Raw genomic sequence first — 13,519 nt, 5'->3', positions numbered from 1 at the left:
TATGCTGACCATCTTTTCGTACGACGTCTGTTTGACTGGCCGAGTCACTCGTTGTTCCCTTTACAGCACAGACTATTCCTGTCTTCTTCTCGATTCTTCCATTTGGTGAAATCCTGGTCTTCTTTTGTTTGGTTGCTTTTCTTGGTTGGTTTTCCTTTTCGTCAGTGAACACACCTTTTCTGAAATAAGGACCGCCCATGGTGTCTCCAATCTGGGGGCTGCCTTTTCGCTCTGTTCCCTGTTTCAGAAGAGGATGCGTTTTCTAGGCGGTCCTCTTGTCAAGCATCGTGATGCCAACGTGAGCGCATTTCTTTGGGCATTTCTCGTCCGCTCCCAGGTGCCCTGCCGATTTGTATGCCAGCACCATCCTGTTGGCTCAGGGCAGTCATCCAAGGTATTGGAGGGTCAGCTTCTAGGGACCCACCACCGACTTCTTCCTATTCAGAAACGTTGTGGCTCGTTGTGTTCCTTTGTGGTTCCCTTATGTATTCTAGCAGCTTCTCTGTTCCAAGAACATCACATTATGCTTTTGGTCAGTGCTGCATGAATCTGTTCCCCATTTATTCTAGGAACTGGGGCTTCACCTTAATCTCTTAGGGTCCAAAGACCTCCAGCAGCGCCTGGTGGGTGTGCTTGCGCCTGGAAACGTCTTCCCTATCAACGGCCCTGTCAGGCCAGCCACTGATGCCCTAGAAATACCCAAGAGAGCAGGCCTTGTCTCTCGCTCCTGGTTGGTTTCTAGTGCTGAGCGATCCAGGAAAGAGTCTGTCTAGTATCCATTGTACACAGTCCTTTATTATCGCAATGCAGTATACAGAAATCATCAAGGGAATGAAAACATCCAGTTGCTCACTCCCACTAGACACACGTCAAGAGTCCCATAATGACTGGAGTTTCCGATGGTTGCGCTGGGAGGGGACAGCGGTCATGGGCATGCAGAACTGACACTGAGGTGACTGCTGCAGCATCCTGGTCTCATTAGAAGGGATGAAACTCCAATCCCTGTCTCCTCCGAGGGCTCCGGCTCCACACCAGCCCCGTGAACCTCTGACAGCGCAGCAAAAGGGTCAGGCAGACGCTGCATGGCCCAGAGACATCTCCACGCACCTGGGAGGAAGGGGTGAGGCAGTTTCTCTCCTAACGGCACTGCTCCTCTTTCGGTTCCTACAGATCTGCGTGTAGAGAGCCTCGACGACTCCAACAGTGAGGACGAAGTCTCTGCAGGTAGGGAACGGCACCGAGGAAGGGAACAGTGGGACAGGGCTCCCGGGAACCTGGGGTTGCCCCTGCCGCTCTGGAGAATGAAGAAGGTCGGTCACAAACCACCAAGGAAAGGGATGCTCTGGCACAGGCACGATTTGCTCATTTCACGGTTTCTGAATGAAAAGAGCAGACAAGGTGCCCACGGGCCTGTAGGGTAGGCTGGGTTTGTCATCACCACCTCGACTCCTTGCGCGGCTCCTTTAAGGATCTTTCCCATCAAACCAGCTCGTGCCTCCCTTGGCCGCTGCCACATGTCAAAGCTTGGTCTCTTTGCTCCTGGCCTCTCGGGGATGGTGCACAAGACATTCTGGATCTTTCTTGGCACGGGCCCAGACCTGGTCATGCTCGGGACTTGGCGGCCCCAACCACCCTCTCCTGGGCAAGAGAACCGGGACGCTACGTTCTGCTGTGAGCCAGGAGGTGGAAGACGGGTCTCAACTCTCTCCCTCATAACCTCCACTACCAAACCGTCCTGGTTCTCTCCAAGCTGCTGGACCTTCAAGGGGACGCCCAGAGCTGCAGAAGGGAAAGCGTACTTCCCCTGGGTTCACCACACGGGCTCCCGGAAATCGTAGCTTCTGCCCGCCTTCACACCCCAGCCGAGTCTGACCTGTGGACGTGTTCCCAAGGGAAGGACGCCCCCATGCAGCTGCCCTGGAGACCCCCTGTGGCGGGCCACGGTCCCCCAGGCCTGTGTGAAGGGGCTGCTGGACCCGCTTCACACACTTGCTGCCCCGGGTCCACTCTACCTCTCACCAGCTGGCGTCGAGGCATAGCACAGAGCCTCTTGGGAGCAGGGCCAGGGAGTCACCGCTCCTCTCACAAACCCACCTCGCCGGCACACAGCCCTGGCCATGCTCCCCACTCCCCAGGCACGCCCAAACGGCAAACGTTCCTCAGGCCTGCCCGGGGCCCTACACACACCTCGACCGCGTCCATTCCCTGCAAGCCTCCGCAGGAGCACTGCCCGGAATCCTGTGTTTCAGTGACCACACCGCTAGACGTTTTCCAGGGCTGCCCTGAACAGCTGAGGCCACCTGCACAATTTCCTGTGCTCCCGTCTCCATTCAACCTCTGTAACACTTCAGGAAACAGAGGCCGTTGCGTTCCCTGAAACACGTCCCTGGGAAGGTCATCTCGGTCCCTGGGCAGACATGGGCTGTGGGGAGGTGCTGGGCCATCTCTCCCTGCACTTCCCCAGCAATCCCAGACCCATGACAGCTGCTCCCAGCACAGAGGGATCAGGGGACCGATTCCGGGGGACCCAGGACATCTACCTCTCTTTCCTTGGTTGCCCCCTCCTGGACAACAATAGGACTGGTGGAGCTTGGCAGGGGGAAGGACATGGAGCATCTCTAGGGGAGGAGGAGCAGGAGGAGGAGGAGGAGGAGGAAGGAGAGCAGGGAGGGACAGGAACAAGGACGGAGGAAGACAAAGTCACGCAGAGGCAGTCTCAGGGACAGGGACGGCCTCCAGAGGGGAAAGGATCACACAGACGGGCTTCCGGGTCTTGGAGGGAATCGGAGGTGGGAAGAGCAGGTGGGCAACCAGAGACCCCCCCTGAACCCTGCGGAGATCAAGCGACCAAGGCCAGGGAGGACTCGGCGCTAGGGACCCACCCCACTGAGGGCAGAGCCCAGCATCCCCAGAGCAGCAGGCCGTGGGTCGTCAGCTGCACTAACTCCCCTCTGTCCTCTCTCACGGCCACCCTAGCATCCTCGCTGCTCTCTGACCCGGAGGAGGATTCCACGGAAGACGACGATTCCGACGGAAGGAGCCACCCCGTGCCTGTAATTCACGTCCACCTCCATCTCTTGGGCTTCCTCTCTCCTCTGCCCATAAGCGCCTCCCGCCAGCTCTTCCCCTTGCCCTGCTTAGACGCCGCCCACCCTGGAGGCCCTCGTCTCCGGCAGGCACTCGGGCTTTGCAGCGGAACTGCTGCAGGACATCCCTGGGCTGCCCTCCTCACCCCTTTCCTAGCATCACCCTGACCCCTCACCGCTGACTCTGGGAAGCCGCCCCGGACAGCAGAGCAGGGAGGAGGGCTGGGAGTCGGCAGGGCACGGCTCACCCGGCTGGAGGGGCCTCAGGAAGGGAGGCTGGGCCTGGGTGTCCCCACTTGGTTCTCTGCTGCCGGGGAGTCTGTGCTCATGCCCAGTTCTGCTCTTGCTCTCAGCTCTCAAGCAGCTTCCCTTCTGTGGACTTGACACAAACAACAAGGGAAGCAGGAGAGGAAGACGACTCGGGAACGGGGTGAGTTGGGCAGGAAATGGGGCAGGTGAATATGGACACCAGTTCTCCCTCGTTGCCCCGTCCTTGTTGTGGGCGCCTCGGGAAAGAAACCGCACAAAACCCGGGGTGCTGCCCTAGCCTCTGACCACAAAGAGGAGAGGAGACGAAGGTCCCAGTCCCTGCAGGCACTAGGAAGCCCTGAGGACATCCCACGGGGAACCTCCACCTGATCCGGGCAACTCCCTGGGGTGGTTGGGCGCGGTCGTCCAGGAGCTGCTGACCTTGGAGGGAGGGCGCTGGCTGCCTGGAGGGACTGGGCCCCAGGCAGCCCAGGCACGGTGCCCTTCAGGCGAAGGGCTCCACGCCCTATTGAGCCCCTCCCCCTGCACCACCCAAGCCCTGCCCTCCCACCCTGCAAAAGTCAGCAGACGGCTTGCTCCCCGACGACACTAGTCGGGAAGGGACGGTGGTGGGGTGGCCTCATCTCCCACTTCAGGCACCTGAGAAATGAGCAAGCGAGACAGGCCCCCGGGCTCACAGGAGCAGGACGGCTCACCCCTCCCAGCGCTGCATCCCAGTGGGCACGCAGTCGGGCCCGGCCTCCAGCTGAGTCATGTCCGCCGGCCACTCCCGAACGATCTGACCAACACCTCCAGTCCCCCGAGCCTCCAAGACGCCTCGCGGGAGGTAGTGGGTCCCCTCATGGCACCATCTCGCTATGTGAGTTTCATATTCTAGAGACTCTCCTCGATCCCTCAGTCGGCAGGGAAGACCCACCAGGGAAAGGCCACCCTGCCTGCTCCCACCTCGCCCACCACCTGCCCACAGCCCGTGGACTGCGCAAACACACTTCCCGTGGGAGTCGGGAGCACGCCGTCTCTGCCACGCCACAGCAACACTCGTGTGGGCAAAGGCTCCCCCTCGCCCCCCAACAGAGAAGGGCATGTCCAGGGCTCTCAGAGAGGCTGGGGAAGGGACAGCCCAGCAGGAGGAGGACCCCGCCGTCATGGAGGAGGACGGTCAGGAAGGGGCCTGAGTGACCCTGGCGGTGTAGCCTTCATTCAGCCACAGGGGGCCCATGGGAAACTTCCCTTTCTTCAGGTCACACATGGGTCCTGCAGGGAAACCTCTACCTCAACACCTCAGAAGACACGTCCCGCAAAACCCCACAGGCCTCTGGTAAGCCCTGCCCCAGGCCACACGCCACCCGCTATCTCACACCACTCCACCCGTTGTCTCCACAGCTGCGCCACAGGACAGCCTGCCCACGACCCCGAGGCACCAGAGGCTCCTGGGGTGCGCCGACAAAGGGAGCCAGGACGGCCCCGGGGCCCCACTTGCGGCTCCGATTTGGGCCCGGAGGAGGATTCGGCGTGAACACACCAGGAAACACGCCTGCAGGAACGGCTCTCTTACGCCTGACCTCCGTAGGCCAAAGGGAAGACTTCTGGGCAGCCCACCAGAAGACGGCACTGGAACCCCGAGGGCGAGGCGAGAGGACCCTCTGAGTCGGCCGCCACACCCAGAGGTGGCTGCCCAGGCCCTGCCGGTGACTGACACTCGGAGCACGAGGCAACCCTCTGGGCCCACAACACTCCGTTGTCTGGTGAGACTGGGCCCACCTGGGACTGGGCGGGACAGCAGCCTTCCCGTCGTCTCCCCTGTCTGCTGCAGGGGCTGCTCCTCCTCCCGCTGTCCCCTCCAGTCCCCGGCAACCCTGCACAGCATGACACATGCAGGACGAAGCGGCGCTGCCAGGGCCCCTTGACCACCCTGGGATCCACTCGAGGGGCAGCAGCCCTACCCCTGCTGGATTCCCCGAGGGTGCCGCCCCGGAACCGCCCCTGGCGCTTCCACGCACAGGACCGTGACCCATGCTGGGCTCAACACTGGCAGCGGCCCCACAAAACGGGCCCCGCTCAGCCTGTGTGTTGGGCAGCAGCAGGAGGGGTAGGGAGGAGAGGCTGTCCCTCATCTGAGCTCCGACTCTGGAGCACCCAGACACCACGCCAGAGGATCTGGGGCCCCAAGCACCATGCTGCACCTCGGGGAAAACTTGGGCCTCAAGGACAGCAATGCTAGACATCTAGGACGTACAGAAATGGGATCCAACATTCCTTTGGAAGCACGTTTAAGCATGGCACCTTTGACTCTACCTGAGCCCTCCAAGGCAAAAGATCTCAGGAAGCATTTCATCTCCCATGGCAACCCTCATCATCTCCTGATGTTCCATGAGAATCTCTTCTCCTTGGAATGGGGCATCACTGGAAACATGGGTGATCTGACCAAGGCTTGGATGGGACTGTCCTACGGAGACAGCTAGGCCAAGACCCAGATGGGACCAAAGGGCTTTAAGGGACTGAGGCTGACTTTCAGAAAGCCAGCGGCCAGCAAGCCCCTTGGGAATGCTGGCCTGACCCCTTGCCTCCAGACTACCCACCGCCTCACCAGGAGCGGAAAGAGTGTCACTTCCTGGCAGGAGTGGGAACCCCAGGATCTATCAGGTACCTCAGGAAAAGGAACCTGCCCAAATCCACAGGTATCACAGGCAAGTCCAATGGCAAGCCCTTCCCTTGGCTTCTGGCCTAGAGAGACAACGGTCCGAGATTCCTCGGAAAAGTCCCAGTGAAGCAGATTCTAAGCCATCACTCAGGATCGATCACAAGGCTTGCTGAGCTTAAGTCGATAAGTGGGCCACGTGGGTTAAAGCGGGCCTTGCTTTCCAAGGGCACCAGCCCTGAGTTGGCTATCTCTGGAAAGGAGTGTTCTTTTGAAGAGGAAAAGGAGGTTTCAAGAACCCACCTTTGTGGACGTTCACGTCTAACTCCCGTGGCCTTTCCATAGGTGTTGCTTACCCAAGCTAGGCAACTTGAGGTCACCCTCAGAAACGTGGCCCCATTAGCCCGTGGACGGGCAGTCCCCTTGCTTCTTATTCTGTGGGCATAATACCGGGACCCCATGGGCTCAGGGTTCATTCAGCAACTGGGACATGCGACTGATTCCCCCACGACTGTGGAACTCAACGGGCACCTTGACCAACTGGATGGGGCTGGGATGAGGAACTCTTTCCCTCAGAGCCAGAGAACACACACCACTCCACAGGGTTCTCTGGGGACTTATGGGGACAATGAAGGACCCCGCTCTCTAACTGGAGTGGACGGTGCACCTGGGGTGCCCTTATCTCCCGGACAAGTTTTCTCCCACTTCCCAGCGACTCCTACTAACGAGGATCTTCCGGCGGGACCTCCAATCCAAAGGGCTTCTTGGAATGCTTTCTTCCCTCGCGGTCCTCCTGATCCAAGAAGCCACCCCTATTCAGGGACACTGGCAAACAAAGGCTTCAGCTAAGCATCCAACTGCCCTCCTGGGAAAAGGAGCCTCCCAATGCACACGGGGATGGCCCCTGACTCTAAGGACTTGGCATCAGCTGCAGGGCGTCACAGAGAACAAAGGCCAGCAAACCACGAGAGCAGGCCGATTTATCAAGTACCGCCTTACGCTTCCAGATACGCCTGAACTAACACCCGAAACCAGCCCAACCGGGAACCCAGCGACCCCTAGGCCTGGACCCGACCGCTCTACGCCCATGGCTCCTAACTCTGGAAAGGTTCTTAAGTCCACCAGACGGAAGAGGCCCCTACGAAAATGCCGAGGACAGGTGATTTAGCAAGGGCAACACTTTCGGGGGAAGGGGGTAAGAAGAACCAGGTATGCTGTCATCAGTCGAACTCGGGACTGCCGAGGCCAAAGCCTGTCAGCACACGTGTCTGCCCCCAAAGCAGAGATCCTCGTGCCCACCTGTTGGTTCTCACTGGCAACAAATCATACCAGCATTTATCCTGACGCCGACAGGCCTTCCTCGTCCTCTTCGCTCATGAAGCCATTGACAGAAACGGCTCCATGAAGCCATTGACAGAAACGGCTCTTCTTCCCAAGCCAGAACCCGCCAACCAATATGGACCTGAAATGGTCGCACGTTCCAAGAATGCTCCTCCCCACCTGAGGAGCCCCTGAAAGCCTGATGGCGGTTCAAGGAGACTCGGGATTAGATAAGGGCCTCTAGCTGGGACCCAATGGCCAGGAAGCTCTAACCTGGGCCCATGGCTTCCCCAAGCTCCAGAGGCCACTGGACACTTGGGCTGGGCCAAATGCATGGGCACCTTATGAAAACCATCACTGACCCAGCCGACCTTCCCCATTTCAAGCAACGGTGCACCGGTGCTCTGTTCTACTGACGTGGCCACCTAACATCCATCGTTGCCCCTCTTTGGGAATGGAGGATGTCATGGGGGATGGGGAAGTCCTTCCTGAGTACACAGTCAAGGCCCTACATGTCACCCCAAACAGGATTTCTCAATGAAATACGGGAATGATCACAACGCATAAAACAGTTCTACAAAACACAAAGGCTTCAGATGTTATAACTGCTGCACAAGGTGGAGCCTGGGCCCATCGAAAGACACAATGCTGTGTGTACATTCCCCACGATCACAAAGAGATTTCTGGGTTCCTAACAGACACCACTGCTCAAATCCGTACTTCCAAGGATCCCTCTCCTTAAGGACTGGCTCAACTCTTGGCCTGGGGGAGGGTTCTCACCCACTGTCAGAGGACTCTTCATGGGGATTCTCCTTCTCTTTCTTCTTCTAACCCCGTTGTGTTGTTTCCCAACCCCCCGCCCCGTCTCTGCAGGTGGTGCCAGGAACCCTTCGCTGCAGGTACTTCCAGAGTGCAGATGGTCCTTTCCGCTCAGGAAGATCCAGTCACAAGTTCTCCCCTGCACTCAGCGGCCTCTTCCTTTCACAACCCTGACAGCAGAGTCCTCCCCCAGCTGGGCGTCCGGCAGCTGACCAGGGACGACCCACAGTAGAGGGACAGCTCTACGCCCCTATTCAGCAGGAAGAAGTTACAGAAGATGAGACCGTCCTCCTTCAACAACCTTAACCACGCAAGGCTCTGCACTGGTCAGGGGCACACAACGAGGGAGGAGAAGGCCAGCTGAGCACCAAGCAGGAGCTGGCACGCCACACCGCCCCCCAACCTGTGATACGGGGGACATTCGTCAGGCGCTCTGCCTGCCCTGAAACTGAGGAAAGGAAAAAACAGATTCTCCACAGATGGAGATCAAAACCCGGCAAGTCTGGAGTCTCCCTCAGTTTGTAAAAGTCTTTGGGATTCTCCAGGAAGAGGCTGGCTTAACGAGAGGCTAGCGACCTTCCAGAGGCCCAGATCTCTGTTTCCTGAAGCCCTGACATCTCCCTCCCCTCCATGACACTGAGGGAGGCTGAGGCCGAAGGAAATGTCCATAAGACAGAGTTTCTTTTCAAACCTGCAGTCCCTTGAGAAGGACGTGTGAGAGGAGGAAGGTAACATTCCTCCAGGAAGATCCCCACCATCTTTCAATTAATGCCTTCCTAGAAGGAAAAACCACCTTCCCTTCACAAGAGCAAAGCCTCCCGTATCCTGGGTGTCCTCTGCCCTCCTGCAACCTTCTTGCAAAACCTCCCTTTTGCCTGACCTCCCCCAATGCCATCCCAGAGAGTCAGCCTCCCGTCAGGACCCCAGCAAGCAACCCTTTCTACCCACGGGTCATATCCCTGTGCTTTAATAAAAACCACCTCCTGCCAGCAAAGCCGTCTCAAGACTTCTTTCTTGACCATCGGCCTTGAACGCTAACATCTTTCCTACATCAGTCCTGCCTCTTGTAGGGATCCTGTGGAAACAACCCTGCAACACGGGCCCATTTCTGTCAACTCTTCCGACTCCATCCCCCTCACCCACTGCACATTCTGTGTCCTCCAAGGACAGGACACTTCTGTGATTCTTGCACTGAAACCCGCACATGGCACCTCTTTCAGTCCTCGACGTGGTTGACTTTGCCCATCTGAAATTCCCCAGCATCCCATCCTCACCTTTCTTTGTCTCACATGTTTATCTGGTCCATAGGTTCTCATCACCAGTACCCTATAACCAGTTCCTGCTCCTGAGTAGAGGACTCCATTTCTTTCCTCTGTCATCAAGCTCAAATCTTAACTCTCAGATGTTTGCCTCACAACTTTCAAAATTCTTCTTTCCCCTAATGCCTCTCTACCAGTTTCTCCTCTCCCTTTTTCAAGCCCTCCCTCCTTCCCTCCCTTCCTTCCCTGCATGATCTTTTTGTTCTTTGTATTCCTTCCTCCCTCCCCCTCTTTCCTTCTTTCATTCTGTTCTGTTAGTCCCCACACAGCACTTCAGGACTTTTTCACCTAGTGTTCTGTGACTCATTCTGTGTGTACAAGACCCAGGAGCTCATGGCAATACATTCCCTATTATAAAGGATGAAGGGATACCCAAACGGGGGCATCTCAAAGGTCTGCTTCTCTGCAAGTCAACGGGAATCTTCAGGGTCATGAACCCTGGCATTCCACACTACCACTGGACATGGGCTACGCTAAGCATTCCCCACAATCTCCTGTCTTCCAAGACCCTGAGCATATGGGCTGTCCCACCAGAAATCTGAAGAGTTTCATTTCTTGGCTGAAATGGGCCTCAAGTCAAGCCATCACCTGAGTGTCTGGAAAAGTCACTGGCTTCAACACGACTCACCGGTATAGTCTTTAAAACAGGAAACATCTAAAATTTAATCAGCAGTGGACGTGGGTGTGAGGCTACCATGTAGAAAGATCTATCTGAATTCGGGAAAGGAACACCGCACCCGACTAAAAGTGGCTTGCAGGGGTAGATGCAGCGACTATTCCTGAAGGAAGGGGCTGGAATGTGTACGTTGAGTCAGGAAGGAAGGAACATGAGTGAGCAATCCTTCCACAACCCCTCCTGTTCTGGCCGTTAGCAGAGGGCTCACACTGCACACGAACCTGGCCAATGCTGGGGCACAGGAGGGAGAGGTCTCATGTCCCTCACCTCACTCCATGTGTGTTGTGTCCTGGGAAGAAAAACCTTGTATTTACTGACAATGTGGAAGAACCTTCAGCCATGTGTCTCTGGTGCCAGTGACATCAGAGCTTGTTCATCCTGGATCACAGCACACCCATCTTCCCAGTGTGGGAGAGCCTTTAGTAAGGGCTCTAACCTCGGGAGACATGAGAGAACTCACCCTTCCGAGGAAAGTAGACATGACACGCATGGGGGGAACAACTCCAGGGCAGTGCTCACCTCTGTACACAGCAAGACCACCGGAGAGGCACCTCAGGGATGGAACAAAGATGGGAGATCCTTCATTCAGATAGCTCTGCTCTTCTTCATGCCCAGGACCTCACAAGGGGTAGAAGCCATGTGCTGGGATTGCTGCACAAAAGCTCGCAGCAACATGCATCCCTTCAAGACCATGGGCACATTCCCACAGACAGGAACCTGTTGAATGCCATCTTCAAGGGAAAGCATTTAGTCCAGTCACACCCTTAGCCAGCATCCGAGGATCCACACCGGCTGGAACCCCGACAAATGCAGTCAACGTGGAAGAGCCGTTAGATACAGCTCTCACATTTGGAGACAGCAGACAACTCAGAGCAGAGAAATGTGTGTCTGTCATCACTGGGGTCCCGCCTGTACCCAGAGCGCCCACCTTTCTCAGCACCACAGAAATCACACAGTACAAACCCCGTGTCTCCCGTCACTGAGGCAGAGCCTTCGGCCAGAAGTGAGCCCTTTCCCAACACCAGAGAACTTACATGGGGAGAACCACTAGTGCTGTATCCTGGTGGGAGAAGCTTCAACTGGGCCTCAGGCCTGAGCTCCCGCTACCATCTCAGAGTGCGCATCATCCCTCACACAGGAGCGAAGGTGCAGGCACCTCCTGGGACCCCTGCATCATCGCTGTGGCTGAATGCCAATGAAATCCATGTGGGAATCCCATTCCTCACAGAGCCAACACGGGAAGGACCTGGGAGGATTCGCACACAAGAAAATCCTTCCGGTGTGATGAGGAAAGGAATGGGGTCAGGTATCCCTTCTTCCATAGCCAGCAACAACACCCTCACACCAGGGAATCACTGATCCCAATGCAATGGGGGGAAATTCTTCCCCAGACACTCACATCAGAAAATCACTGGGCAAATACCTCCCAAGGATTTCTTAGGGTGACATTGAGATACAAACTCAGACACTGCAAACACATACAACCGGGCCCCGTTCTGAAGGACGCGCAATGCGCCATTCCAGACTAATACTAGAAATCAAGCACATCGGGACACTTCCATCAGTACTTGCATAAAGGCCAGGCTCACCGAACAGGTGGGGTCTCACAACCGTGCACCCTGTGCCAAGGAAGAACGGGGGACTTCTCCTTTACGACCTCTCACAACTGACACAGGTACTGTCTCTGGGCAGGAAGTGGGATCACAGGAAGTAACACTGCCTGGGGTCCAGGAGAACACCAAGTCGAGGGTGAACTCAGAATCTCAGAACACAAGGTGATCGCAGTATGTTCACAAATCCATGAACCTATCGATGTATGTAGATCGCAAGGACGAATGGCCACGAGACTCAACAAACACATGGTTTGCGATCTACCTCTCATGGGTCCTTCATTCTACCGATAGAGTCCTCACCACGTGCCAATGATTTACACATTAATTACACGCTTTGAAATATCTCTATTTACTTCACCGACTGGAGAATGAGAGAGCTAGAGAGGGAACAAGAATAGCTGGAGTTAGGCTGGGGGGAAGAGGGAGAGAAAGCAGGCTTCACACTGAGAAGGGTACCCAATGCAGGGCTTGATCCCCCAGGATCCAGGGATCCTGACCTCAGCCAAAGGCAGATGGTTAACCAACTGTGCCACCCAGGGGCTTGCAAATTAATTTCATCTTTTACAGAGGTGCTCTTTTTGAAGAACTGTGTGTATTACGACAGGAATAAAACTGTTCTGTTCAGAGTCAGGCAGTGAGGGCTATCCCCCCCAGGAGAATTTGGTAGCCAACTGCTTTTCTCCACCACCAAGTATAGCTACTTATCTCTTGGCCTGAGAAGGTCTAAGTCCAGTGCCCATATGGAAATAGTCTCCGATTTAGAAGATTATAGAACAGGAGGGGCTATGTACACTGCCTTCCATAAACACACAGCACATCCAGGAATGCCTGTATGGCTCTTTCAGTTAAGGGACCAACTCTTGATTTTGGCTCAGGTCCTGATTTCAGGGTTGTAATACCGAGCCCCTGACATGTGTCATGCTCTGCACAGCATGTGGAACCTTTTTAAGGGTCTCTCTCTCCCTCTGTACCTCCCCTTCCAAACTTGGCTACCAGGAGTTCCATGATGTCTATGTCAGACTAGAGGAGGAGCATGTAGGACAAAAGGTGACCCAGATGTCAATCACCATCAGCAACTAGTGACAAGAGACTGAATAAACTTCCTGCTGCTCCCAAAACCAAACAGAAGACTTGCAGAAACCCTATTACAACTGCATTTCACATGACCATCTTAGCAATGCATACTTCTCCTAGAATCTTCATATTAGAAATGTGTTCTCATTCATCTACCCTGAATCTTCAGTGATATGGAATTCCCACAGGAAATCTGCATTCACTCTACCTCCTCATGTCTTCTCTACTCTTATGTGAGTGACCTTCTTACTGACCCTCTTGATTTTGGCTAAGGTGATGATCCCAGGGTTGTGAGATCGAGCCCTGTGTCATGCTCTGCAAAGCGTGTGGAGCCTGCCCAGTGTCTCCCTCCCTCTTTCCCACCTCCCCCTCTTAAAAAAAAAAAAAAGGCACGTCCACTCAGAGATCCATTTGTACAGATGCCCGATATTCTTTACTCTAGTTTACTGGCCCTAAAAAGAATGTGTTGGCAGAAAACACTATTTTGGAGAGAATGTCTATTTATAAGGTAACCCTGCAGGAAGTCAGGATTCTGCTAACAGAAGCAACCTGGAGTTCAGAAGTTTTGTGTGGGGCAGGGACTTGCAGAACCTTCTCCACATGTGAAACTAAGTAATTTTACCCAAGCAGCAAATTATAGATATTCTGGTTAAGGGTACATCTCCAATTTAATCGACAAGAAGAGGGTATCTTTCCCTCCAGAA

At 55.5% G+C, this 13,519-nt stretch overlaps 1 protein-coding gene across 1 annotated transcript; it reads left to right on the top strand.

Annotated features, from left to right (window-relative positions):
- Window positions 1-226: 226 nt before the first annotated feature.
- On the top strand, window positions 227-6,084 carry LOC125101302 (uncharacterized protein KIAA1522-like). Its single transcript, XM_047731869.1, has 6 exons — window positions 227-3,053; window positions 3,440-3,516; window positions 4,740-4,868; window positions 4,927-5,044; window positions 5,170-5,362; window positions 5,927-6,084. Exons 1-6 carry the CDS (start codon window positions 2,418-2,420, stop codon window positions 6,082-6,084), a joined length of 1,311 nt encoding a protein of 436 aa, XP_047587825.1. The 5' UTR covers window positions 227-2,417.
- Window positions 6,085-13,519: the final 7,435 nt, after the last annotated feature.

The sequence above is a fragment of the Lutra lutra genome, chromosome 5 (assembly GCF_902655055.1).
Source record: "Lutra lutra chromosome 5, mLutLut1.2, whole genome shotgun sequence".
Taxonomy (NCBI): domain Eukaryota; kingdom Metazoa; phylum Chordata; class Mammalia; order Carnivora; family Mustelidae; genus Lutra; species Lutra lutra.
This window is presented reverse-complemented; position numbering and strand designations above follow the sequence as displayed.

Bases quoted from the DNA above. Each gene is read 5' to 3' on its own strand.
- LOC125101302 (XM_047731869.1), top strand. From the start codon at position 2,418: ATGGGCTGTGGGGAGGTGCTGGGCCATCTCTCCCTGCACTTCCCCAGC. The intron at 3,517-4,739 runs GTGAGTTGGGCA...TTGTCTCCACAG, and splicing joins GAAGACGACTCGGGAACGGG to CTGCGCCACAGGACAGCCTG. The intron at 5,045-5,169 runs GTGACTGACACT...TGTCTGCTGCAG, and splicing joins TGGCTGCCCAGGCCCTGCCG to GGGCTGCTCCTCCTCCCGCT.